The 25,504-nt window shown below is 25.8% G+C and overlaps 2 protein-coding genes and 1 long non-coding RNA gene across 4 annotated transcripts; 1 reads left to right on the plus strand and 2 right to left on the minus strand.

Annotated features, from left to right (window-relative positions):
* Positions 1 to 10,764: 10,764 nt before the first annotated feature.
* On the plus strand, positions 10,765 to 11,681 carry LOC135924860 (large ribosomal subunit protein bL20-like). 2 transcript variants are annotated; one of them, XM_065459986.1, is made up of 6 exons: positions 10,765 to 10,909; positions 10,951 to 11,061; positions 11,105 to 11,182; positions 11,222 to 11,287; positions 11,332 to 11,404; positions 11,558 to 11,681. In XM_065459986.1, the coding sequence occupies exons 1-6, from the start codon at positions 10,787 to 10,789 to the stop codon at positions 11,578 to 11,580; spliced, it is 474 nt and encodes a 157-aa protein (XP_065316058.1). In that variant the 5' UTR covers positions 10,765 to 10,786; the 3' UTR covers positions 11,581 to 11,681. The 2 variants fall into 2 exon arrangements, with proteins under 2 accessions (XP_065316058.1, XP_065316057.1); XM_065459985.1 differs by lacking the exon at positions 11,558 to 11,681 and having other exon boundaries at positions 11,332 to 11,541.
* Positions 11,682 to 14,638: 2,957 nt separating this feature from the next.
* LOC135923518 (uncharacterized) lies at positions 14,639 to 18,545 on the minus strand. Its single transcript, XR_010571237.1, has 3 exons — positions 18,470 to 18,545; positions 18,373 to 18,417; positions 14,639 to 14,712 (listed from the first exon to the last, which is right to left on the minus strand). It is a non-coding gene; the product is annotated as an uncharacterized LOC135923518 (long non-coding RNA).
* A 6,015-nt stretch (positions 18,546 to 24,560) lies between these two features.
* LOC135925303 (ras-related protein Rap-2a-like) lies at positions 24,561 to 25,504 on the minus strand. The gene is made up of 2 exons (XM_065460555.1): positions 25,402 to 25,504; positions 24,561 to 25,358 (listed from the first exon to the last, which is right to left on the minus strand). Exon 2 carries the CDS (start codon positions 25,300 to 25,302, stop codon positions 24,652 to 24,654), a length of 651 nt encoding a protein of 216 aa, XP_065316627.1. The 5' UTR covers positions 25,303 to 25,358; positions 25,402 to 25,504; the 3' UTR covers positions 24,561 to 24,651.

Genomic DNA, 25,504 nt, shown 5'->3' on the forward strand with positions numbered 1-25,504 from the left:
AACACCTCAATTATGAAATTTTGAACCTATTTAACCAATCTATGTCAGAGTATGAAGGTGAATTTCAAAGGAATATTGGCTATTTATACGCTATTCAAGTTAAATATAATATTTTTCTTTTACTTCTTTATTTAAAATATTTATTTTATGATTTTTATGGACATTATCTAAAAATTATAAATCAATTGCATTATATAGATAATTTATTATCAATAATTTAGAATGGCGCTAAATACATTATTGACTCATATGGATTTAGTGATATCTTTCAAAAAGTGCTGGAAAAAGAAGTTGATTCAACATTTAAATACTCAGGATTTTATGATGGCTTATTAATTCAAGAAAATAGATCTTGTAATATTTATAGAAATCATCATATCTTACAGATAATACCTATTATATTTATATTTTATTACACTCTTTTTAAAATTTTCTATTTATCCATAAAACTTTTATATAAAATTATAATTTCAATGTCTTTATTGATAATTTACTTCATCGATAAGTAATCATTTTAGCCATTGCAAATTCAGATTTTATAAAATGTAAGTAAATAAAGAAATACTAAAAAATTTTTTTATCAAAAACGATTTATAATGAATTTAAAATTAAACTAGCGCCATCATAACCAATTTACAAGACTAATTATGTTTTTTTAAGGAACGGTTCTATCTTTTTCCTAAATTTAAGAAATTTTGTAAAACTTTCTTTTATAAGTATGTGGTGGGAGAGCCATTTGAACTAAACCTTTTTTTTAAATAACATAATTATTTTTTAAATGATATTTTAAGCTACCCATTATAACTACGTGTGTTTGGAAAATCCTCCTTTTGTGCAAATTATAAATACTTATTACCCTACTCCTCCAATATCCAATTTGTTTTTTAACGATTGGCGTCTAGCCTCATTTTCGAGTTACAAAGATATTTTCAATGTTCATCACCAAATTGTTATATATAGACACGATAGTTTTTGGATGCTATTAAAATTTCCTCGTGATTATAAAATAGTCAATCCATTAATAACAATTTATTCCCATCTAGAGGATCCAAAAAATATAGTTGAAGATTCTTATTATTCATTTATCCTTTTGTACGATAAAACTCGAAGAAAGAATAGTGAAATTAATACGGATATTATTTCAAAATATTATGATGATGATATCAATGAAACAAATCCGAGGTATATAAACCTCGGGTATTTTGTATCTTTACATTGGACCTCTATAATACGTAGCTGCCCAGGTTTATTCAATATGAAATGTTTAATTGTGTTGCTGCCGTCATTAGAGAAACGTTTAGCCAACTATTCATATTTGTATAATTCCTGGTTTAAAGATCTTACTATAGTATCAACCGATAAAAATTTTGATAAAATTATAACCACGCATAATAATGTGATGAGGAATCAATTTATTGATGAATATGATTACAAATTTAAATATTATTTGAGCGGAACCTTATGTAAAGGGTTAGAGATTTCAAATATAAAAATACAAAATTATAATTTTTCTAAAAACGAAATACGGGAATCTTACAATAACACAAAATGTAAATTAAGGCACCTTTTAAATCGACAAAAAGTGGAAGAATTCTCCCGCGTAATTTTATTAGTCACATTTAATTATCCTTATTATGATTTAATACCAACTATCCATTATTTATATAGTGATATATTTAGAAGTATATATTTTTGCGGTGAGGAAGCCAGTCAATATTCATTTAATAATTCCAATTCCATCTTGAATGAGGAATACGTTAATTTTATAACTGTGGAGGATACAAATAGAGGTTTTTATAGTTATGAGTGTATGATCAAAGTCATGACAATCTTCAAGAATATAAATGAAAAGGATATTCCAGGATATTTTTACATAAGTGATGATATATTGTTAAATATTGCTATGTTAAATGATTTTGACATCTCTCAAATGGCTTTTTTAGGCTTCAATCCATTTGAGCGCAAATCACAACCCATGATTAAAGACTTAATCGGTCTTATTAAGAGAAATAAAATTGCCGATTTATCTTCGATGAAACGATGTTTAACTTTCAATTATAAAGGTAAATTAACTTGTCAAGATTCTTTAAATCTATTTATTGATCGTTTAAATCAAAATAGACAACGTTTATTGAAAACGCTAAATATTCTAAAAAGTGCCAATGATATGTACAAAATTATGCATTCAGTTAAAAGAAAAAACAATATAACTGTCAACTCTTTAAGCTATGGATATAATAAATTAATTGTCCCGAGAAAAGGTGAATTAAATCAGGTCCTACAAATTAAAAATAACTTACCAATATTATCATCCTGTTACGAAACATTAATCCATCGCACGCATAAACCAGGTAGAGTATTTTATGGCGAGGCGGATATATATTACATCCCGCATCGATTGTCTTCAAGTATATTGCCCATTTTAAAACTTTTTCGCTATCACAATGTAATGTTAGAAATAGGTGTAGCCACAGCTTTAAATTGTATCGATAGATCAGTAGTGCCGATTATTACTGCGAATGCCAATATTAAACTTTTAAAGGAGTCTTCGAATACTGATAAAGATTATATGACATACATTCATTATAATCATTTTTGGAACGAGAAAAGATCTGACGTAACTGCTCTAATTAATAATTTGAACAAATCTTTATACATGCATCCTTTCAAAATTAAAAGTATCAGAAAGGCTTATAATTTTAATGACATAACTGTTTGCCAAATCTTGCAAAGATCTATCAAAATATAATAATAATTTTTTTTATTATTAATTAAAATATAAATATCATATTTTTAATTTTTAAAAAATTAGATAACTCAAAGTGTCAAAAAATAGTTGCTTTTACCATTTTATTAATTTTTAATCATTTACTGAGAGAGATTTTTAAATTTGAAAAGTCTGATTTAACTGGAAATGTATTTCAGCATAATTGACAATTTTGTGTATAACTTTTGAAGTATTTTTAGTTTATTTTAATTTATTTTTGTATCGGTTTTTCATATAAATTAAAAATATACAAAAAGTTTAATATAAAAATTGCCTGGAATTTATAGGGTAGGTATTTTACATAAGCTGAAATAAATTTCCGGTCAAATTAGATCTTCCAAATAAATTTTTCCTAAAATGAACAAAAATAGAAATTCTCTCTAAAATTTGCAAAGAGCTAAATCTATCTGGTACCAAAAATATGATCCATATCTAAAAATATTTTTTAAAATTTTAGAGGTTTATTCAAAATTTTAAGAGGTTTGAGCCCCTCTTCCAGCGTCTAAATCGTAAGCTTGTGGTGGGGGGGGGGCGTTAGGAACAGTTTGCTTCCAAATTTTTTGAGGGAGATATTAAATTATTAGATGCAGGCGCGTACGCAGGAATTTGGTATGGGGGGGGGGGGGGTAATAAAATTTTTTAAGAAATATTATTGTTTTTTAAAAATATCAAGCATAAATTTATTAGGACTAATAACTATTTCTAATACACAATTTAAATTAATGTGAATTATAAAAAAATTATATGTAAAGAATCACTTAAATGACCCAAAATAGAAATTTGAATTTTTTGAGCCTTTACACAAAAACTTTCTTAGGAATAATCGCATTTTGTATGTTATACATTTACAATGTAAAATCCAATCTTCGTTGTGATTGAGCTAATTTTTTAATTATCTCATCCTTGCTTGTCGACGTCAAATGCCTATGAATATTCTAAAGATCCAAACCTTTCAATCTGCTTTCAGATGTTGTACTTCTTGGTATGTTTTTCAGAGACCTGCAGGCCCAGCCCCCGGGCCGGACAGTATTTTATTTTTTTTTAATATACCCGGGCCGGGCCCAAAATTTTTAAAAAAAAACACCCAAGCTGGGCCTAAATTATTTTTAAAAAAACACCCGATCCGGACTGTATTTTTTAAAACAGCCTATATTTGAAATCGTTATTATTAGCTATAAAAATCAAAAATAAATATAATTTATTTTAAAAAAATCCGGTCCGGGCCTAAAAATTTTTTAAAAAAAGCCGAGTCGGGCCTAAATATTTTTTTAAAAAAAAGCCGGGCCGGGCCTGAATTTTTTTTAAAAAAAATACAGGCCGGGCCGTAAAAAATCTTTAAAAAAATCCGGGCCGTGCCCTGCAAATGGTACTTCTCCAGGCCTCTGTTATTCTTCTTAAAAAAGAGAATGTTCTCTCATTAGTTTACTAATGGGAAGAGTTTATAAACCCTTTTAATACATTGGGAATTTAATCTAAAATGTGTTTAAAATAATGTAGAGCATCCATAACATTTTTTGGGACTATATTAACCATAGTTAATCTTATAAACATAGTTATTCAGCTAGTTAGGCATCATAAGCTACTTTAACATATACATAATAAATCTAACAAATATTTTTTTTTCTATCACCACCTGAAAAAGGTTGGGAAGGCTTTTGTGGAAGTTATTTGCAGATTAGTAAGTGCTTGCATGATGAATTAAAAATTCATTTATTTGGGTTATAAATGTATCTGATTTAAGATATACTCTTCTACTGATCCTATATTAATGTTTTAACGATGAGCTTGCCTTGCTACAATTCGAGGGAGACAAATATTAAACACGTATAGCTCTGCTTTTGACTCAACAATAAAAATATAAAATTCTTCATCAACATTAGCCCTAATTTCCTTGAGTTCTGATAAAATGCTCTCCGCTCTTCTCATTTTCTTAATCAATTCAATGTCATGTTTTTGAAAAGTAATACTTAAAATAGTTGTATAATTAAATAATACATTCTAATGAGAAATAAAATTTGGAATAAGCATTGTATCCAATAATTTTCTTACTTCTGAGGAAATATTTCTTTCAGGCCATGTGATATTTCAGTAATAGCAAATAATTGGCTCTTCTAACTCCTTAAAAGCTGTTACTGCTTGATGGCAGAGACTCTATCTCGTTGGACTTGCAATTTCTTTTTCCCTGTTGGACAAGAAGTTTCAGAAATAATTATTATTTGACTAGAAATTTGAAAATGGATAAATATTACGCCACTAAAAATTTGAAAATAATAAGTAAATATTACGCCGGAAAACTTAAAATCGAATTTAATTGATAAAATAACTTAGTAGAAAAATGTGATAATAAATGTAATTAAATATATATTTAATATGAGATACGAATAAATATTAACAAATATAAATTAATATTAACAATAATATTTTTGAAAAATATATCCGGCATCTGCATTTTTTGGCTTGGGGGGGGGGGGATTTGTCCCCCTGCCCCCCCCCCGCTGCGTACGCCAATGATTAGATAAAATAAGGGAAAATATATTGCTGTAAAAAATTTATTTAATACGAATAGACTTATTGTACATACATAGATAACTAAACATTGCCTAAATCTATAAATTGCTGCATAGTAACCAGTATTTTGCTATGACTATTAGGTGGGGCTCTTCCCCATAAATTTTTGGAGTCTTTAGGTCTATATAATGCAGGCCTTTCTTTTAATAGATTTTTATAAAAACAATTTTTCACTATTTTTATACATAAAAATTTTTTTTCTAAAAATTATGAATAATTAACTTTTACTAATTTTTCTTTCCCTTTCTAGATTGTCTTTAGTATAGTATTGATAATTTAAGATATTATTTGTAAAACTAGTAATTAATAGAATATTGACGCCAAAGGTGGAAAAGCTTTTTAGCAAAGTAAGTATAGACTTTGAGGGGAGTTTGCACCTAACAAATTTTCTGTTATGTAGACGTTGTTCTCTGCCTCCCAGCCTAGAGCCTCTATTGCGACCTGGGTGAGAGCCTGTAAAATTATTAACGATTATTATATATATATATATATCTACTACTCGTTCATGAAAACTGAAAGATCAAAGGCAAAAGAGGAGTGAAGGGGGTGGAGTAGTAGTAACTTGCCTCCTTCAGAAGTTTATTATGGCATATCAGCTATTGCTCCCAGACAATACTTACCTCGTAAGAGCGTCATTGAAATTGAAGGGTGGTTAGAAAAGAGTAGAGTAAGATTATTTTTGTTAATTCTTATTTTGTTTTCATCGTTTTTTGCTAATTGTAGGAGGTATTATATATGTCATGGGGAGGGGGGGGGGTATTACCATTGGCCTAGGGGATAGAGGTGTAGACGACATTGGTGCTTTCTATTTTTTTTATCTAATACGTGTGGGATTAATTGTTATTTGTAACCTATTTGGTTTAGCAACATTATATTTTCAAGGAACCATTGTTTCTTTTACTTTATGTGTTTTATATTTTAATTTTGTTAGGGGGTATATGTATAATTTCGATAAGAGAAGGTTTAGGAAGCAAGTAATTATCCCACAATTTATTCCTTCTCTTTAATTTAGGTGATAACCTGGTAGAATATGATGCATGTAAGTATAAGCTTTTTAACTATCTCCAATGCAAATCACAATCACAGGAAATTGTTAATTTGGAAAATAGAAATTGCGCAAATTGTAATGTGTTAGATGAAAAATGACATGTCATTCTGATGGGTATTTCGATAAAATAAAATGATTATAGAGGATTTCCAATATTAAATTTTCGGGCCTCGGGTCAAGCTGCCTCTTACATCTCGATTCGAGCCCGAAGAAAACGTATTAAATGTCCCCACCCGACCCAAGATTCAGATCAGATTGGGTTTGGACAGTTCATGCGGGTCTATACTTATCACCTTAATTTAGCAACCGCTAATGTTTGTGCCCATGATACAAGTGTACTTTATATCTTTTTGACATTCTTAATATGATATGATAAAAAATGTAAAAATCATTTTGACATTTTTTTTCTTCTGTATTTATTTTAGCTAAAAATTTAATCATGAAAGGTATAATATTAATTATGAAAAATATCTAAAAAGTTTATCCCTATAAAAAAAATTAAAAAAAAAACAAATACTATTAATTTAAGTCAATATGACTAAATACAGTTGGCTCGGCAAATTGCGCTGGTTATTCTTTCCATTGGTAAAACCAGTTCCTTGGATCGCCTGTAATTACTCATAGCCATTGCCCTATTGTTTTAAAAGGTTTAGAGCTTGAGGTCGAAATGAGCCACATGCGCCTGACTGACAACCATAATAAACAGAATGTTGTTTAGATAGCTGTTATTTTTATATGGGATTTTTGCATTAATTTTGTGGTTTTTCCTTTTTTTTACATTTTATACATATATTTTATTTTTTGATATTTCAAATTTACTGTTGTATTAGATAACTATAATTTTATGATTTGTTATGCGTATTCATTCATATGAATAATTGTATTAAAATTAAAGTGAGTCAAACTTCCTAGAATTTATTGCGTTCTGCCACAATGGTAGCTTTTAACTTCATTGGATGGTCGTTTTTTTCATAAAAAAATTATTAATTTGCTAAGTTTATTTCAATCCCTTTATTTGTAAGGAAAAATAGAATCACTTTTCTTGTCCTTTATTTAAAATTTTATATCAGAGAGTAAAAATATTACTTAAATTTTCTAATTTTTCTCACATTTTATATGTAATAAAATATATACAATAAAAAATAGTTTCAATAAAAAATAATTTCAATAATATAAGATAAATAAAAAAAAACATGAATAATCTTTTTAATTATGCCAGTCAATAATGATGTCACTTACATTCTCCAATTATAATATACCTCAAAAATAATATTATTACTAAAATATGTTTTAAAATCTAGGCATCCATCACAACAAAAATAATCTTCATTATATTTTATGGGATGAATAAAATATGTTATAGTCAACTGATCAACAATTTGGATTTTGGACTGTCATTTGTGACACAGTACAATCGTGACAAGTTGACTAATAGGAGAGCAATTAAAAAAGATTTTTATTAGTCAAACCTTACAAAAATTAAGATTTATAAATAAGCGGAATTCGTCTTTGTTTTTGAGTAATGTTTTGATTATTTTGCACATCGAATCTAGCATATTTTCAATTCGATTTTTGCCAAAAGATTTTAATTGAATCATTGACTGAATGCAAATGAGCTATTAATTCTTCATCCGATTACCTTTAAAAAATTATTCATATCCGAAAATCCTTCATTCCAAACATATTTTTCCTATTGCAATTGAGACATTTTAAATTAATTAATTCTCTTAAAAGAGAAGAAATTTTTTATTTAAAAAAAGAAGTGATAAAAATATAACGTAAATAATTTTTTCTTTTTTTATTTAAAAATAAACATTTTTTTATTTGCTTCCATAACGCTCATTTTTTGAATGCTAAATTTCACAACATTCACATAATTTTTTCTTCATTTATTAAAAAATAAGGTATTTTATACATTTTCCAATTTTTATGATGATTTTTTTCTTTTATTTATTTTAAAAAATAAATTTGCTTCCCTTAATAATATTCATTTTTTAACGTAGTTAAAATAATAGTAAATTTTTTAGTATAGTAAAGATAAAGTTAATTTTTTGATAAGATTATGGTTTGTGAGCTTACCATTGGATATGTTTTATTTATTTATCTGTCATATGTTTGGTTGAATTTTATTTATTTATTTAATTATTTAAATATTTTTTTGTTGAATGATATTTTTTTTTATAGAAAATTATTTAGCCCTTTTTTGTAAAAAGATAAATTAAAATGAAAAGAAAGGACAGGATTAAATTTGAGTAAAGGGAAGGGCAAATGGGTCAAAAATCTTAATGGATTATAAGGATGCCATGCCGATTTGTAATTTAGATTCATTTGATTCTGACTCAATAGTCATTAATATCTGTAACATTTTATGAGTTTTTGAAAGGATTGAGAGATTAAAATCGTTGTCAAATAAGAAAGGTTAAAATAACATGATACTAAATCAGACTAATATCCTCGATTATATATATTTTTCTATAATATTCGTCAAATCAGAAAAGTTAGAACTAAAATGATACTAAATCTTTATTAAATAATAAGTTAAAAATATAATCAAACTAATTTAATTAAAAAAAATTAAAATAATCAAAAATTAAAAATTATAATTAAGTTCGTAAAATCATCATCTCTCCTTATACAAATATCCTCGAATATATATATACTTTTCTATAATTAATTTACATAATGTTTTACAAACAAACTGAAAAAAATCTTGAACTTTCTTTAATTTGAATAATCATTCTTTTTTATTCCTCTTTCTTTAAATCATTTGCATTCGAAATTTAATTCTTTTTTCTTGAGTAGATTTGAATATCCTTCGGCTTTGTCATTTGGTTTAACAATTACAACAATATCATTATTTATTTATTTCTAATTACATATATTAAATATTTGACTCTTTATTTAAAATGTTTTTTTTTCAAATTTAGAATATAAAAATGTAAAACAAAGTATATATTCTATATATTTGTAATAGGAAATGTTTGGATAATATCTTCTAAAATATTTTTAAAGAAATTCAAAAGATTTATATTTTCTATCTTCTTTAAATAAATCTTCTATAAACTGGGACCTCCCAGAATCAATATATTTTGTTTTGAGGTCGTGCCAAAGACGCTCTATGGACTGGGAATTTATGTTTCTATTAACGGGGTCCACAAAAAAATATTTATTTCAAATAAATATTTTAAACATTTATTCTCACTATTAATAAAATTATTAAAATTTAAAAAATTATAAAAAATTTAAAAAATTATAAAAAATTCAAAAAAAAATATTTTAAAATTAACAATCAATGGTTTTCCATAATGAAAATATCATTCAACAAAAAATATTTAAAAAAATAAATAAATAGAATTCGATCAATCATACAGATAAATAAACAAAAGAGAGCCAATGGTAATGACTCACAAAATATAATCTTACCAATTTTTTTAACATTGTAAAAATAATATTCACTTTTTTAATTGTCAGATTAGTATCATTTTTTTTATAGTATAAAGATTATATTAATTCTAATTAAGAATCTTAAGAAAAATTCTAAGGGAAGCAATGCTTTCCTAGTTTCCATGGACGCTTTATCACTTTTATATTCTGTATTGAAATAGTAAAATTTAAGTGATTTTAACTAGTTGCTTATATTTGTTTAAAATTTTTTAGAAAAATATATTTTTATAATAATGTGTGATGTGTATTTTCGTAACAAGTAATAAATATATAGATGATAGAGGGCGCAAAGGAAATCCCCTTTTAATTATTTTGTTGTTCTTTTCGTAAATATTATCTTAAGCTAATAATCCCCCCCCCCCTAATTCCTCCCTTCCCCTAAAATGTATATAATATATATATGACTATAAATATAATTTTAACAATATTAAGTGAAAGTGAACAAGTTTTTAAAATTATATCATTGAATATAATTTTAGAACTATGTGCTTGTTACTGTTAGTGATTTAGGTAATTCAAATTATTTTTAAAATTTGATAAATTTTGGACAGTTTCTCTGTGTCAACCCAGAATTTGATATAATATTTGAAATTTAGCTTTCGGATTGATTTATATATTTATCCATTCTTTAATGGCTCTCACACAATTCCTTAATTGCAATTGGGTAGGAAATTAATGATATCTATTTTTTATGAACGATAAGGGTGTATTTTGAAATCGTCTTTCATCTTATAACCTATTAAGTTTCGATAAACATATAATAAAAATATTTTTTATTTAGATATCCTTATTTAGGGGTATCTTTCTAAAAAATTTAAAGAAAATATTATTACATATTAAATTTACTTACAATGAGAATTTTCTAATAAATCTAAGACATTACAAATATTTAATTATACAAGTCTATATGTAAAACTAAACTTGTTATCTATGCCAATCACTTTATATGTATAAGTAAGATGGTACATTTGGGGAATTTTCTTTTCAGATGGAGAAGAGTTCGGTTTAAACCTAATAGACCATCAAGAAAATGCTTAGGTCATAGATTCTTTAAAAAACAACAAATTTTGAGAATTTCAAACGTTATTTTTAAAAATTGATTTTTTTTAAATATGTAAATTAGCGTTATCATGGTAGAGAAAGAAATTGTTATGGGGTTGCTAAAAGAAGAGTTAGTAGACAATTAGGACAAGAAAGTAATGGTCGTCAAATTTTACATAGGCATTTGAATTTGGTATTATTTAAATTTTATTAATAAAAAATTAATTATAATAAAGTTATATAAAGCTAGAGTTAGTGGTGCTTTATTTGATTATAATATGAGTTTATATGAATTTACTGCTGGATTAAGAAAGGTATTGATTTATCTATATTAAATATAATAAATTTTGAAGTCCAATATTTTATTGAATTTCAAAGCAATATCATTACTTGCAATCTATGAACCACTATCATTTAAAGTAAATTTAATTAGAATTTTCTTATATTTTCAAAAATATAATAGAGTTTAGTTAAATTATCACAAAGAGTAGTAGCAGATGCTGGCTTAAAAAGTGCTTTATGGACTCCACCAGAAGGTGTATATATAAGAAATATGAATTAATATGCATTATACTATCTTCAATTTTACAAATAAAACCTAAAAAAATCTAGCTGGTCTTCTTTAAAATAAATGAAACTTTAAATGATATCTATTTATGTTGTATATTTTAATAAAATACATATTTTAGAGAGCTATCTCAATCGAATTTAAAGATTTATGCATTTAAAGTTGGAAATAACAACTCATGATTTCATTTAATCCAATTTATTAAAAAATATTTATGTTAGATTCTAAAATTATATATTATTTTGTAGCAATTAAAAATATCAAAAAATTCCTAGTGTTTATTAATCCAAACTCAGATTACTGGCTTTTTAGCCCTAACCAAAGAGGTTTATTTTAAAAAAATATTAGTCCTACAGGGGATCCAACAAAAGAAAAAAATTATAGTGGCTTATAGATCTCAATAGCTAATCACTTACCAGAGCAATTTTTGTTTATTTTAAATATAAATTTATAATTTAACACTATATTTAAAAATTTTGTATTACCATTTTTTTAGTGCCAATCAGAGCTTTATATGCACATCTCTTCGTTTATTTAGCCCTCAAAAAAGTCTTCAATATCCTAGGGCAGGTTTTGGGCAGCATCCAAACTATTTTTCAGGTTTCTGATTCATATTTTTTTTAAAATATATTTGTCCAACTGATCTGATCCAACTTTTTCCCAAGGTCTAAGTCTTATCTGGTAAGTATTAAGAAGAATTATATATTTAAGAAAAATAAAATAATTGAAATTTTATCATTAGTAAGGAAATAGTCTAAGCTTGTTATTCAAACAAGCAAATATAATATTTATTACAATATTATAGGCATATTTTTATGAAACATAATGGTATTGATTATAATATAATGCCCTCTATGTTATATGTTTTTATTTGAAATCGAAATTTGCTTAGATTAAATTATAAAGGCTGAGTTTTCAACTTCTTGATCTTCAAGTTTGTCTTAGTTTCCAAGAAAATGAAGTTCTTAAGGGTTGATTCAGGTAAAGAAATTAAAAGATAGAAAAACATTTAATGGAATTTCATAAAGGTTCAGTAATTATCTTTTATACAGGGTATATAGTATAAATATTTTTAATCTTATTTTATGATAAATAAAAAGGAATATGAAGAAAAAAAGCTAAAAAATATAATTTTTGCAGCAAACCTTCCTTATTATTATAATTTTTTTTTATAAAATCCTTACTAAATTTTTAAACAACCTATATTTTTTAAATTTACCTTTATTTATAAAATCTTTTTTAATATAACTTACATTTAATATATTTATTTATTGTGGCTTTCGTTCTCTTCGCTACACTGCACACGGTACGATTCCCAAACAATTTATTTTAAATATAATAGTTATATTTCTCATATTTAAATAAATATATTATGCTAAGCTGACCTATCTCATATTTTACTTTCGTCAAGATTGCGATCATTTTGAGATCGCAGCATATCTTAAATTCGTAAATGGAATAATTTATATTTGACAATAAATATTTCATATGATTCATTAAACTGGTTGGAATAGGCGATGGGAATTGATGGCTTAGAATTTTCGTTATGAAGCAAAACTGCTTTCAAGCTGTTTTTGCTTGAATCGATGAACAAGCGCCATTCATCGGGCACCAATTCAATATTAAGTTGTAAAAAAAAGTTGACTTAGTTTGTTGGAAAGTATAAAATTTTTTTATAAGAGAATAAATTTTTAAACGATGCTCCACGGAATCGGTATGAAGTTCGAACTCCATTTTTTTTAAATTTTAAAATCATTAAGCCTTGAGGCTAAAAATTCGGACTTTCATTTTGGGTTATGTCATTTAGTTGCTCTTGTGACATAAATGGCGAATCCTCTTCGGGATGATACTCAAGATCAATATTGTCATTGTCCTGGCAACGTAATTTTTCCAGCTGCGAACTATTAAAAAAGGAACTGTTGTATGCATATTATATTTTACTGGATAAACAACCGACAAAATTTCAGGATAACGAATTTTCTTCTTATTTTTTTTGTTAAACCCAAATGTACTAATCGAGCAAAAATATCAATCCCACGAATGATTTCTTGCTACGTGTGTAAAATGCAGGTTTCGAATAAGGCAAATATGACCGTTTTCCATTTACCCTTGAATTAAAAGAATTATAACATGTTTTACATATGTAATTAGGGGCAAATGGTTTATCCAAATAGCAGAGTGGAATATTGTAATAAATTTCATAAATCCTTTGAATGATTGGAGAAATTGGACATTTTTATGCGGGCAATATATAGCCCGCACAGATGTAACAAAATTTAGAGACGCATTTTAAACAAGGGGACTTCGGCATTAATTTTTTGTAGAATATTATATAAGGAGGGAATTTGAATAATATTTAAAATCAATTTTAAAAAAAAATTAATGAAAGAAATTAAATGTTTATGAAAAATTAAGCGCGAAAAAGAATAATTCTTCTCCTTTCTTCCTAATTGTTATGGCGGTACTCCATTGGAAAATCATATATTTTGATATAAATTGATTAAAAAAGCAAATATTCTTAAATACATCTAAAAAAGATAAATATTAATAAAAAAATATGAAAAATTTCCAATTATTGCATTTTAAATGAATTTTGCTTCAAAAATGCTCAATTCAAAAAGAGTACAAATTAAAAAAGTGGGTACATATATCTGATTTTGGTATAAATTGATCATAAATGCATAAAATATTACTAAATACAACTAAAAAAGATAAATATTACCTTTTTGTTGCTTTATGCAGAGAAAATTCAATAAAAGTGTACAAATTAAAAGTTCGAAAATATCTGTACCGACTTTTTTAATTTATAGATTTTGATTGAATATTCATGGCATAGAGTTGAAACATAATTAGAATTAATATATAATCTTGAGCATATTTGAAGCAAAATTATATAAAATTTATCTTCTAAAGTTAATAATTTTGATATAATTTAAATTGAAAACTTAAGACCCCCAAAACGAAATTACCATTTTTCTCAAAAACCAATCGATAAAAAATTAGTAAATTTATAAAGAAATATAAGTTTAACACTATCACCAATTATCAGGGATTTTTTCGATACTTTTTAAAATATATCCGTATAAAGACCTAAATTTTACCATTTTTGAGATTTCGAAAAGTTGTCTTTATACAGTAATATTTTTAAAACCTGACGTGTAGGGAAAATTTGGAAAACGGATTAGAACTCAGCGTCAAATTCTGCACCAAAACTTGTTTTTATTTTCTTCTCCCATTTTTCGTGTCACACAGTGTAATTAAAGGGCCTTTCTTAATCTGTAAATATTTTATTTTTAAAAAAATTTATAAGCCTGATATATTTTTAACATTATAATAAAGTTACAGATTATTCAAAGATTGGAATCAGGGAACCTGTCAAATTAAGAACCAAAATTTTTTAGGAAAAAATTTAGAATTTAATTTTTTTTTTCATGAATTATATCACAACTGAGCATCAGTAATAACAAATGTTTTAATTGTTATTTTTAAAAATTTAATCTGATATTTTCTTAATTAAAAAAAATACAGCAAAATCTTCAGGCTCGCATAATATTTTTTTGGATAAAATATTGAGTGCAATATTTTTTTAACTAAAACAAGTTGTTTTTAAAATTAGGCTCAAATCGAGCCATTTAATAACACTAATAATTTTGTTTATTTTAAGTATTAGTCTAATAGTGTTTAATCCCAATTCTTAAAAACGGCTGAATTAATACTCCCAAACGATATTATCTACACTCTGATATAACCAGAAGGTATGGCTTCTTGAAATCTCGATTTTAGCTATAATATTAGCTACGCCTTGAGATAACCGAGAAGAGAAAGGTATGACTGTCTTGAAAAAATATCGAAAGGGTAATAATTTTTTGGCGAAAATCTTGATTTGATTATTTTTTAAAAGGCTTTTATCAACACTAAAAATAAATAAAAGAAAGCAAAATTTAATTTATTGTAATGTTTTCAAATTATTTTAAAATGTGTTGCTCTCTTTGTTATATTATATTATTTAGAACAAGAAATTAGAAAATATTTAATGAATCACATGATAATTGTCCATATGAGATGATTAAATTAGGGCTAATAAAAAAACAAAATACACTTAATTATATATGACAATGCACCATCGCCTTATTATAAACGGAAAATTTCAGCGTTTCTTATTTTGTCTATAGCATAAAAGTTATTTTTGCATAGAAAATTTAAATTGACTCAAATTGATTACCTATATAATTAAAATATAAAATACAATTAATTTAATAATTTGTAAATATATGAAATTGAAAATATTTGATAATATATTACAAAATTTATCTGCAATTGATATTTATAAAAATTAATTAAGCCAGTTTCCAGTTATCTAAAGAGCTTCCTGGTCCCTATGCTTTAATAAGACCTGTGCGCCGATGTCTCGATCAACGGCGGCGGTTTCTTAAAATTTTTTTATCGGCGTTCGGCAGCGCGCCGATTTCGCCGCCGTCTACTAAATTATAGGCGGCGGCGGCACAATATTTATTTTAAAATTTTTTTAATGAATTTAATTAATAAATCAATTTATTTTTTAATAAATTTATAAATTAATGTATTACATTTTTTATAATTTATTTGGACATAGTTTAGTTGATCTTAAATTATTTCCTGTCTCACTCCAATTTAAATTTATGTATTTTCTCATTCTCAGAAATAGACTAAGGAATTGCATTACTCATATCAGAGTCACATCCAACACATATAAGAAATATTCTATTGATTTTTATTATAATTAAAATAAATTTGGATTGCAAGCAAAATATAATAAGTCAGAATTCAGATTTAGCAAAATTATAATTGTCATGAATAAACAGCAGAGTTGTTAAAAGATACTTTTTAAATGTATCACAGATATTTTAATAAAAAATCTATCTAGATACAGATACCACATTTTTATATCTTGATATAGGATCTAGATCCTTTAACAACTCTGATAAACAGTATTTTATCAAGATTTGTGGGACATAAAGAAGTTTTTTTAGCATTGAGTATTAATCCAGCAATGAATTTTTTGCTGTGCAGGTATACAATGAACCTTCCTATCTACATAAGCAAGCATAGGAAGTTTCAGTCGCTTTTTCTTCCAAAAGATTAATATGCCCTCTTCTGGGATATTATTTTGGCTGAGCAAATATGGCATTCTTGTTCTAGATTATTAATATTGTTATAATCTTTACTTGGAAGGGAATGTTTACAAGCTAATTTAGCTATATAAAGAGCTTGATGTTTGACCACTCAACTTGAATTTCACTCTGTGCAATTCTATCATGCTCTAAAAATTTTAAATGTCGAATTAAAAATTGCAATGATGTCGTAGAATTTAAATTTAAATATTCTGAAACAACTTTAAGTTTTAGAAATCTGGGATCAAGTAGCGTTGTTAATATTTAAAATATAATTTTATTAATAAAAATATAAAATAACTTGAAGTTCAGTAATGGGAAAACTATGGTCAAGCTTTTTTTCCATATTTTCTTTTAAGCATATAATATCTGAGCAATCAGATATATTGATTTGTATATAAGCTTCTATTTCACTGCGAAATAATAACCCTAAGTTTATTGTCGATCCTTTTTAAGAGGAAAGAAATTCCACCGACTCTCGGAAGGGATTTAATACTGCGTAAAGCTCATCAATCATATCCCATTCATTATTAAAGGGTTTTTAAAGATTGTTTTCCTATTTTATTTAGAACATTATTTATAGAATTTTGTTTACACTGCGAACACTTTCTGGCATATATGCTATGCCAGTAGGGCAATTTAATTTTTAAGTTTTTGAATTAATTAGATTGGTTGGTGTAATGTCATTTCTATTATCCGATTCATCAGACATATCAAAATGGTCATCAAGGTATGGATCAGAATAATTAATATCCAAGATATTACTTGTCTCATAAATTGACTGCAGACTTTACGATGTTCAGCCTCAATTTCACATTCCAAATCTACTCGATATCTAAGGGCTGAAATATTTCTCTAATTTTTTAAATGAGAATATCAATTTTGGTAACTTTTTTATGCCATCAACTGTAACCAAATTATGAAGTCCATGCCCTAAGCATAAATGATGCTCATAATTCCCTAATCTGCCGCTTCTTTTGACATTAGTTATATTTTCCCAAATTTAATTACTAACTTAACTAGTTACAGTTACATTGCCAAAATAACTTTTAACAACAATCTATTTTATTTTTTATTCTTATCTTTAAAAATAAATTTTGCTAATTCCTCACAAATCATGTCAAAATTTTGTTCTACCATTAATTCTTCTAATAATCGAAAAACCTTGCAAAGATAATCAAACACTGCGCCGATTGCAATAATTTTCTTACAATAAAAACTACCCAATTATTCGCTTATATAAGGTAATTCTAATATTTAATATTATTTCAAATACTGTAATTTTTCTTTCCCTATGACTATATAAGAGCCTAAGTATTAATTACACAAAAATGTTATATATTATATAGATATAACATTTTTTTATCTTTAAATAAAATTCTTTATAAAATAATTCTCTATAAAATACAATCTCTATAAAATTATTCTCTATATACATTCTCTATAAAATACATTCTCTATAAATCATTCTCTCTCTATAAAATCATTCTATATAAAATTATTCTCAATAACATTATTTTCTATAAACGACATTCTCTATAATTGTTCTCTCTAAAATATAAACATCATTCTCTATATAAAACTTTTCTATAAAATTTTCTCTATAAGCGACATTCTCTATAATTGTTTTCTCTATAAGTGCATTCTCTATTTTAGTTTTCCTTATAAAAGTTTTTCTGTAAAATACATTCTCTGCAATGTAGTGGAACCATAAAAATAGAGGTATTGACATTTTTTTATATGGTGTTCGAATTGAATGAGAACAAAATATTAAAATGTTGTTTACGTATTTTGTGCTCTAAGGGTTTATATTCGAGAACAAAAGCGAACCCTGTATATAAGTAAAATAAAAATTGTATCTATATCTAGACACGTATTTAGACGATGTATCTGTATCGGTATCTAGTTCCATTAAAAAAAGTATTTTTAACAACTCTGATAGGTAGTATAGGTATTCGGGTTGCTCTCCATATTATCTTCGTACAGGGAAGAAGCGAGGAATTTATTACTAGGGAAGCAATGGACCTTTTATTTTTATTAAACAAACCATACAAAATATTAAGATTATAAATGAGCGGAACTCGTCTTGGTTTTTGAGTACAAGATTTAAATTGTTAGATTTCAATTTTTTTTTCAATTGAAGTATATTGGATAATCGATAAAAAATTTTATACTTTTTAAATAATAAAATCCCGGATCTTAGCTTGCGGTTGATGAAGACAAAGAGGTTAAAAATTTTTGATTTCTTTTTCAAGTTTTGTAAAGTTGGTGTTGTTCCTTTTTCTAGACAGTTTCTTTATAGTTTATATCAAAATATTTCGAGCTAAAAGATAATTTTAATAAATTTTCAAGAAATCAATTATTGTTTTAAAAAGAAGATTTTTTTTTTAAAAAGGTTAAAAATAAAATATAAAGATTTTTCTTTATCTTTCAGTTATTAATTAAAAAATGCTTTTCTATTTGCCCCAACGCTTATTTTTAAATATAAGATTACACAATTTTCATTTATCTTCTGATTTTTAATAAAAATATTTCGTTCCCCAATGTTTATTTTTTTTAAAGTAATATAAAATTACACCATAAGCAATTTTTTTCTTTCATTTAATTTAAAAAATATGCAAATTATGTGATACGTGATTTATAACGCTTATGCCCTCTGTCGTTGAACATTCAACAGAGCTATGCTAGGTATTTCTCATTTTATCTAGCTGGATTAAATTAAGCTAAGTGAAAAATTAAAAGTTTAGAGCCTTCTACATGTTTGTGGGCAAGCCGCACGTACTTGTAGGCACAACAGTTCGAGAACTATTATTTAAACGACCATAGGCTAAAAAAAAAGAGTTTGACAAAACAAAAGCCTATACCCGAGAACTTAAGTATAATTTATTACGGGTGGGAGGTGGCTGTAAGTTTAGATTCCTTAGTGCAAGCTTAAAATGATTACTATATTAATATCATAAACGTATTTCATAAGGGGGAAGACCACATTTGGAGCGGGCCTTCGGCCCGCTTTTGCCAGGCCTTCGGCCGGGTTGCCTTAGCTATATATAGTCATAAAATATTGTTACAAGATAGGAGGTTAATTTTAATAAAAAAAAATAAGCCTGGAACAAATATGAAATAAATTTTTATTTTTTTATTTGTTTATATATAATAAATTCATTGTATATACATTAATATAAAAGCATGGTAATAATTTATTCCAAACAAGTATAAGAAATTTATTTATAAAAAGTTAGTAGACATATAGTTGATATTATTTTATTATATAGAATTAATTACAAAATACTTAGTAAAATCCCACTTTTACAGACATATTTAACAGTTAGAGAATATATTATAGTTAATATTTTAACAAATTTTACTAACAATGCTCTTAATAATAAATATTGCAACAATTTGCGTTTAATTATTTAACGCCATCTATTTATTTTAAATAACATGTTATATTAAAAATTAATCTTTGTATTATTCTTCCCACAATTTCTTTTAACGATATTTTCTGATGTCCTTATCAATATTTTATATTTTCCTGTAAAATATATAATTCGCTATATTGGTAGAAATTACTTGATTGTCTTGTAATTGATAAAATATATGAACTTTTGCATTCCTTCTTTCAGATTATTGTTTAAGATATATGCATACATTTTTGGGGGTCAGGGAGTGAGGGGAGGACTAAGGGAAATATTTTTTATTAGCTTGAAATGATATTCACAAAAGGTGATAAATTTCTGAAGGGGGGGGGGCCCACCTGGCTACGCCTATGGTTAATATCTATTGTATTTCGATTTATTCTTGAAGAACAAAATTTAATATATATTATTTAACTTCTGGTTATATAAGATTCTCAATTTTAATATTCTACTTGAATTAACATGGTTTTTAATCTTTTTGTTCTATTATTTGCATTTGTAACATCCACTTGCACCGGAAAACCGAACCTCAATTTTAAATTTACTTGTCGCATAATTTTTTTACTAGTAAAATAATAACGCAGTAAAATAATAACGAAGTAAAAATAATATCTTTTTTTAACGTAGTAAGAAATCGTGTTGTTTAAGAGTCAAGTTTTTACGACTCTGATTCCCATATGTTGAACCTTAGAAAATATTTTACTTTTTGATAATTTATATTATACAATATTTTATTTAAATAATATATTAGATTGCAAAACTCTCAATACCATCAACTTATTCAAAGGGTGAGTATTACCAGTAGAACCATTAGTAATTATTTATCAAAAGAATACATTATTTTCCAATGTTAGACACTATCAGATATTTAACTTTTTGATAATTTATATTATCAACAAATATTGCATTAAATCTCCTTACAATGAATCTATTCAAAGGGTGTGCAGTTCTTAATGTAATCTACCAATAGAACAGTTAATAGTTCTTCATACAATAATGGAAAGCATTATTCCCCTATGTTAACATTTATTTATATTAATACATTACTACTAACGTATTTAATACAAATAAAAATAATTGGTTATATGATTTTTTGAATGTTCCAAAAATAAAATATGGTAAGGGTATCAAGTTCATTTTTTATTGTAATAATTTTAAGCATTGTATATGAATCAGTATATCACATTTATGTAGTGCTGTAAAAGTTACTACAAAAAAGAAACGCGTTACCGGTACTCGTTACATTTTCAAAAAAGGAACGCGCGTTACCGATTTTCCAAAAAGTAACGGGCTACTCGTTACTTAAAAAAATTAAATATATACAAAAATATTATTTATTTTTTTCCGACAATTATAATAAAATAAAACTAAACAAAAAGAATATATAAGATCGTTTTATGAAAAAAATTTTTCATATATATAATTATAATATAAATAAAATTATACAAAAATAATATATTCTAATATAACATTTTTATGTATCAATTTTTTTTATATTTTAAGCAACAATTGATTTCAAAATTTTGATCAGACAAACAAGAGCGCTTAGTGCTCAACACAGCGTTAAATATAGGAATGTTATATATATAGTATTTTAATAATAAATAAAATCTATAATGAAATTCTCTGTAAAATTTTATTATTGGATAAATCCTGACTACGCCACTATTCCATATATATTATTTAAACAAAGTTATTAAATTATTCTTTAAATTTATTAACAATTATAGTCAAACCAATAGCAATACTAAAACAAGAAATAGAAGATATTGTTTAAAAAACTTAATATAACATTTTGAACCAAAACCAATATTTTGCTAATCTTGGGTTTTTAATGTTAGTTCTAGGCCCAATACTATGGTATTATTTAATTTCTTATATTTAGGGCTGTGCCGATCCACATATTTGTCACCGATCCGATCTGATACTGATCCGATATTTATATTGATTTTCACCACCCCCCTTTGAACCGAATGTAATTAAGAAATCAATATTTTTTATGGAAAAAATTAAATTATGCATTTAATTTAATTTCTTTATTTCTAGAAAAACATCATTTTATGTTGGTATTATTTGTAAAATTATAAAATTGTAATATTTGATATATAAAATTATAATATATTAGATTTTTTTAATAAATATGAGAGCCTCTAAATTTTCTGGCAATAAGCTTCTACGATATGAACTATCTATATCCCCTGCTGTACTGAAGGCAGACTCATATGATTCCAGTGTAAACGCATTTTGCAAAATCTATGTCTTTTATAAAATATTTCCAAAATTCAGATACCATATTTAAAAAAATTCTTTTATTTAAAGTATAATTAAATAGGCGTTATTTATAAAAATATTTAAGATAAATAAAACTTTGGGTGTTCCTTTCTATTTTTATAAAAAAAACTTTTAAAATACTATAAATCTATTTTAAAAAGAATAAAATTTAGAGGGTGTTGTGCATTTGCATTGTTTAAAAAAAATTATTAAAAAAATATTAAAATAACATAAAATAAATATACATAATATAAAATAACAAAAAAAAGAAAGGTAATAAGATAGGATCGGTTTTTTACAGGTATCGGCCCGATCCGATATTTAATATCGACACAGCCCTATTTATATTTTAATTCCATGATTAAACTTTTCAAAATATTATGAAAGAATATTATTCTATTATTAAATTAATCTTTTTACCTATGCTTTTAAAGTTTGATCTGCTGGATATTGAGGTTGAAATATTTACGTTGGGATATAATTTACATTTACAAAGTGTAGACTTGGTACCATTAATTTTCTTTATTGGTTTTAAATATATCAAATTGGGGCCAAGGAAAGGTTAAATCATCACCATCTGAAGAAATAAGTACTATGGACATAATATTCATAAAATAAATTATAAGAATATCAATATCATTATTAACATTTACTTTGAATTTTGATTGATTGTTAATTTCGACAGAAAATTTAACGAGAATTTAAAATAAAAATGAAGGAAGTGGTTGATATGAATTAAAACTCAGCTTAAATTATTAATATTAAGAATTAAAAAATAAATAAAGCTAATTTTATAATACAATAAAATATATTTTTCTTTATGTTGATATTTTTTAAGTAAAAATATAAAGTAACGAGTAACGTTTTGCGTTACCGTTACTCAAAAAAAAGAAACGCGTTACCGTTACCTCAAGAAGGTAACGAATGGCGTTCCTTTTCTTCAAAAAAAGTAACGCCGTTAGTAACCACGTTACTATTGTGATGTTACTTCACAGCACTACATTTATCTTGCACCATTTGCAACGGCCTTGACAAATAGCTTTATTTGACATATGAATTCTATATATCAGAACCAGGAATTTGTATTTTTATAAGTACTTCGATTGTGTCTTGGTTCGACTTTCCAAATAACCGGCTATATAGCTTCGATTTAACATTCTAAAAAGTATGAGAAAAATAAATATAACAATGCCACCAAACACTTAAACTAACAAAAAATAGGGTGTCCTATTTAAATATCTAGCCTAGGCTAAGTAGAAAAAAGTCGAACCAGGGCACGGCCTGAGACATTTAATAACCACTTTTTTAATTTCAAATTAAATATTTGATTATTTTGATATATTATTCGGTAACTCAATGAAACTCGGGAAAATTTTTAATATTTTTTTTTATTAAAAAATAATAATGCGATTGCACAAATCTTAAAATTTAATATATTTTCAAGTTATAACAAAATGAAAATGGGTATGATCATTACTCGGTCAATCACAAGAAACTTTAGACCTAAATGATATATCGACCCATATTTAACGTATTGAGCGTTTATGGAGGGATCTTAAGACGAGCATCCCCAGAACTGGAAAAAAATCTTCCTCTCACATTTATATATATATAGAATTCTTATTTACGTAATATTAAAAATGTCAAATTTAAATAAATTTTTAAATGATACAAATTTATATATAACTATTTACGTTTTTCCTAAAAATTATATATATATTATCTATATTCAAATAAATTGCTTAATTATCTAGTATTTGATTTAATAGTCCTAACTTAGTATCATCCAATATAGCACATGCCTTAATAAACATTTAAAATAATATAATCTATTTTTAACGTAAAAGGCGTGTGCAGTATTAAATGCTACTAAGTTTGGGCTAATTTTGAGTACCAAGGTCTGGCCCAGTTTGTGAGTATCAGTTCTGTTTAGACCACCATATGTAAAGAATAAGGTGAATTCAGTTTCTGTATGCAAGTCCTTACAAATACAATTAATTAAACCAAAGGAGATAAAAAAAAATAATCAATCCCAGGATAAGTTAAAACATTGGTCAAATGCCCCTTAGATTAGTCATCAGCCCTTAATTTATTAGGCCTATATTAGGTTAATTATTTTAATATAAAGGTAAGGTAAATTGATATCCAATATGTGATTTTAATAAAAATTTATTTGTCATATTTACAAAATTAAAATGATCTAAAATAAATAATAATAAAATATCATAAAAAATAATATATAAAAATATATATTAAAAAATTATAAATGCGGAAAATGCATATTCAATGTGGATAATACAAATTTCATACTCTATCTTGTAATTCTAAATATCTTTGAGCATTAAAAATATTGGCAATTATATACTAGATAGAATATGCTAAGTAATAGCACAACAATGGTTTTTAGTTGATTTATATTTGGATTTAGTTTGATGATGATAATTACAATTCCAGCAAATTTGTTCCTCACAAGTTTGACAGCATAAGAAGAATCCACTAATTTTGTGGCTTTTGGGGGGTTTAAAACTCATTTCTCGAACAATTTCAGCAAATACATCATTAACATTATGTGTAGTTTTAGCAGAAGCCTCAATAAATGGGCAATTCCAAGTTTCAGCTAAGTAAGCCCCTTCACTTGATGGTACTTCTCTCAAATGTGGTATATCAGACTTATTACCAACTAATAAAATTGGTACAAATGTATCATCATTGCCACCTTTTACTCTAATAATTTGATCCCTCATACTTTTGATATCACGAAAAGTTTGTGAGCTGGTAATACTGTAGACTATAACAAATCCCTGACCATTTTTTATATATAAATCCCTCATCGAAGCAAATTGTTCAGTACCAGCAGTGTCTAAAATTTCTAATAAACATGGTGCATTATCAACTTCAATTTCTTTGCGATAAAAATCTTCAATAGTAGGATCATATTTTTCCATAAAGGTACCTGTTACGAATTTAACAGTTAAGGCTGATTTTCCAACACCTCCACTGCCTAAAACTACAACTTTGTATTCTCGCATATTTAAATTACCAAATCTTTATGACCGAAAATAGGTAAAACTTCGAAATATCATATCTTAATAAAAAATTTATACTAATAAAAATATAAATATATTTACCAAAGGGTGTCATAGTTTGGTGTTATCGAGTATTAGACCGTTAAAGTAAGCACATATGGTAAATGAAAAATGATAAAAGGTTTGTCACGAGCAAACTAAATTC

Source organism: Gordionus sp. m RMFG-2023, chromosome 2, assembly GCF_954871325.1.
Source record: "Gordionus sp. m RMFG-2023 chromosome 2, tfGorSpeb1-WG-v2, whole genome shotgun sequence".
Lineage (NCBI taxonomy): Eukaryota > Metazoa > Nematomorpha > Gordioida > Chordodea > Parachordodidae > Gordionus > Gordionus sp. m RMFG-2023.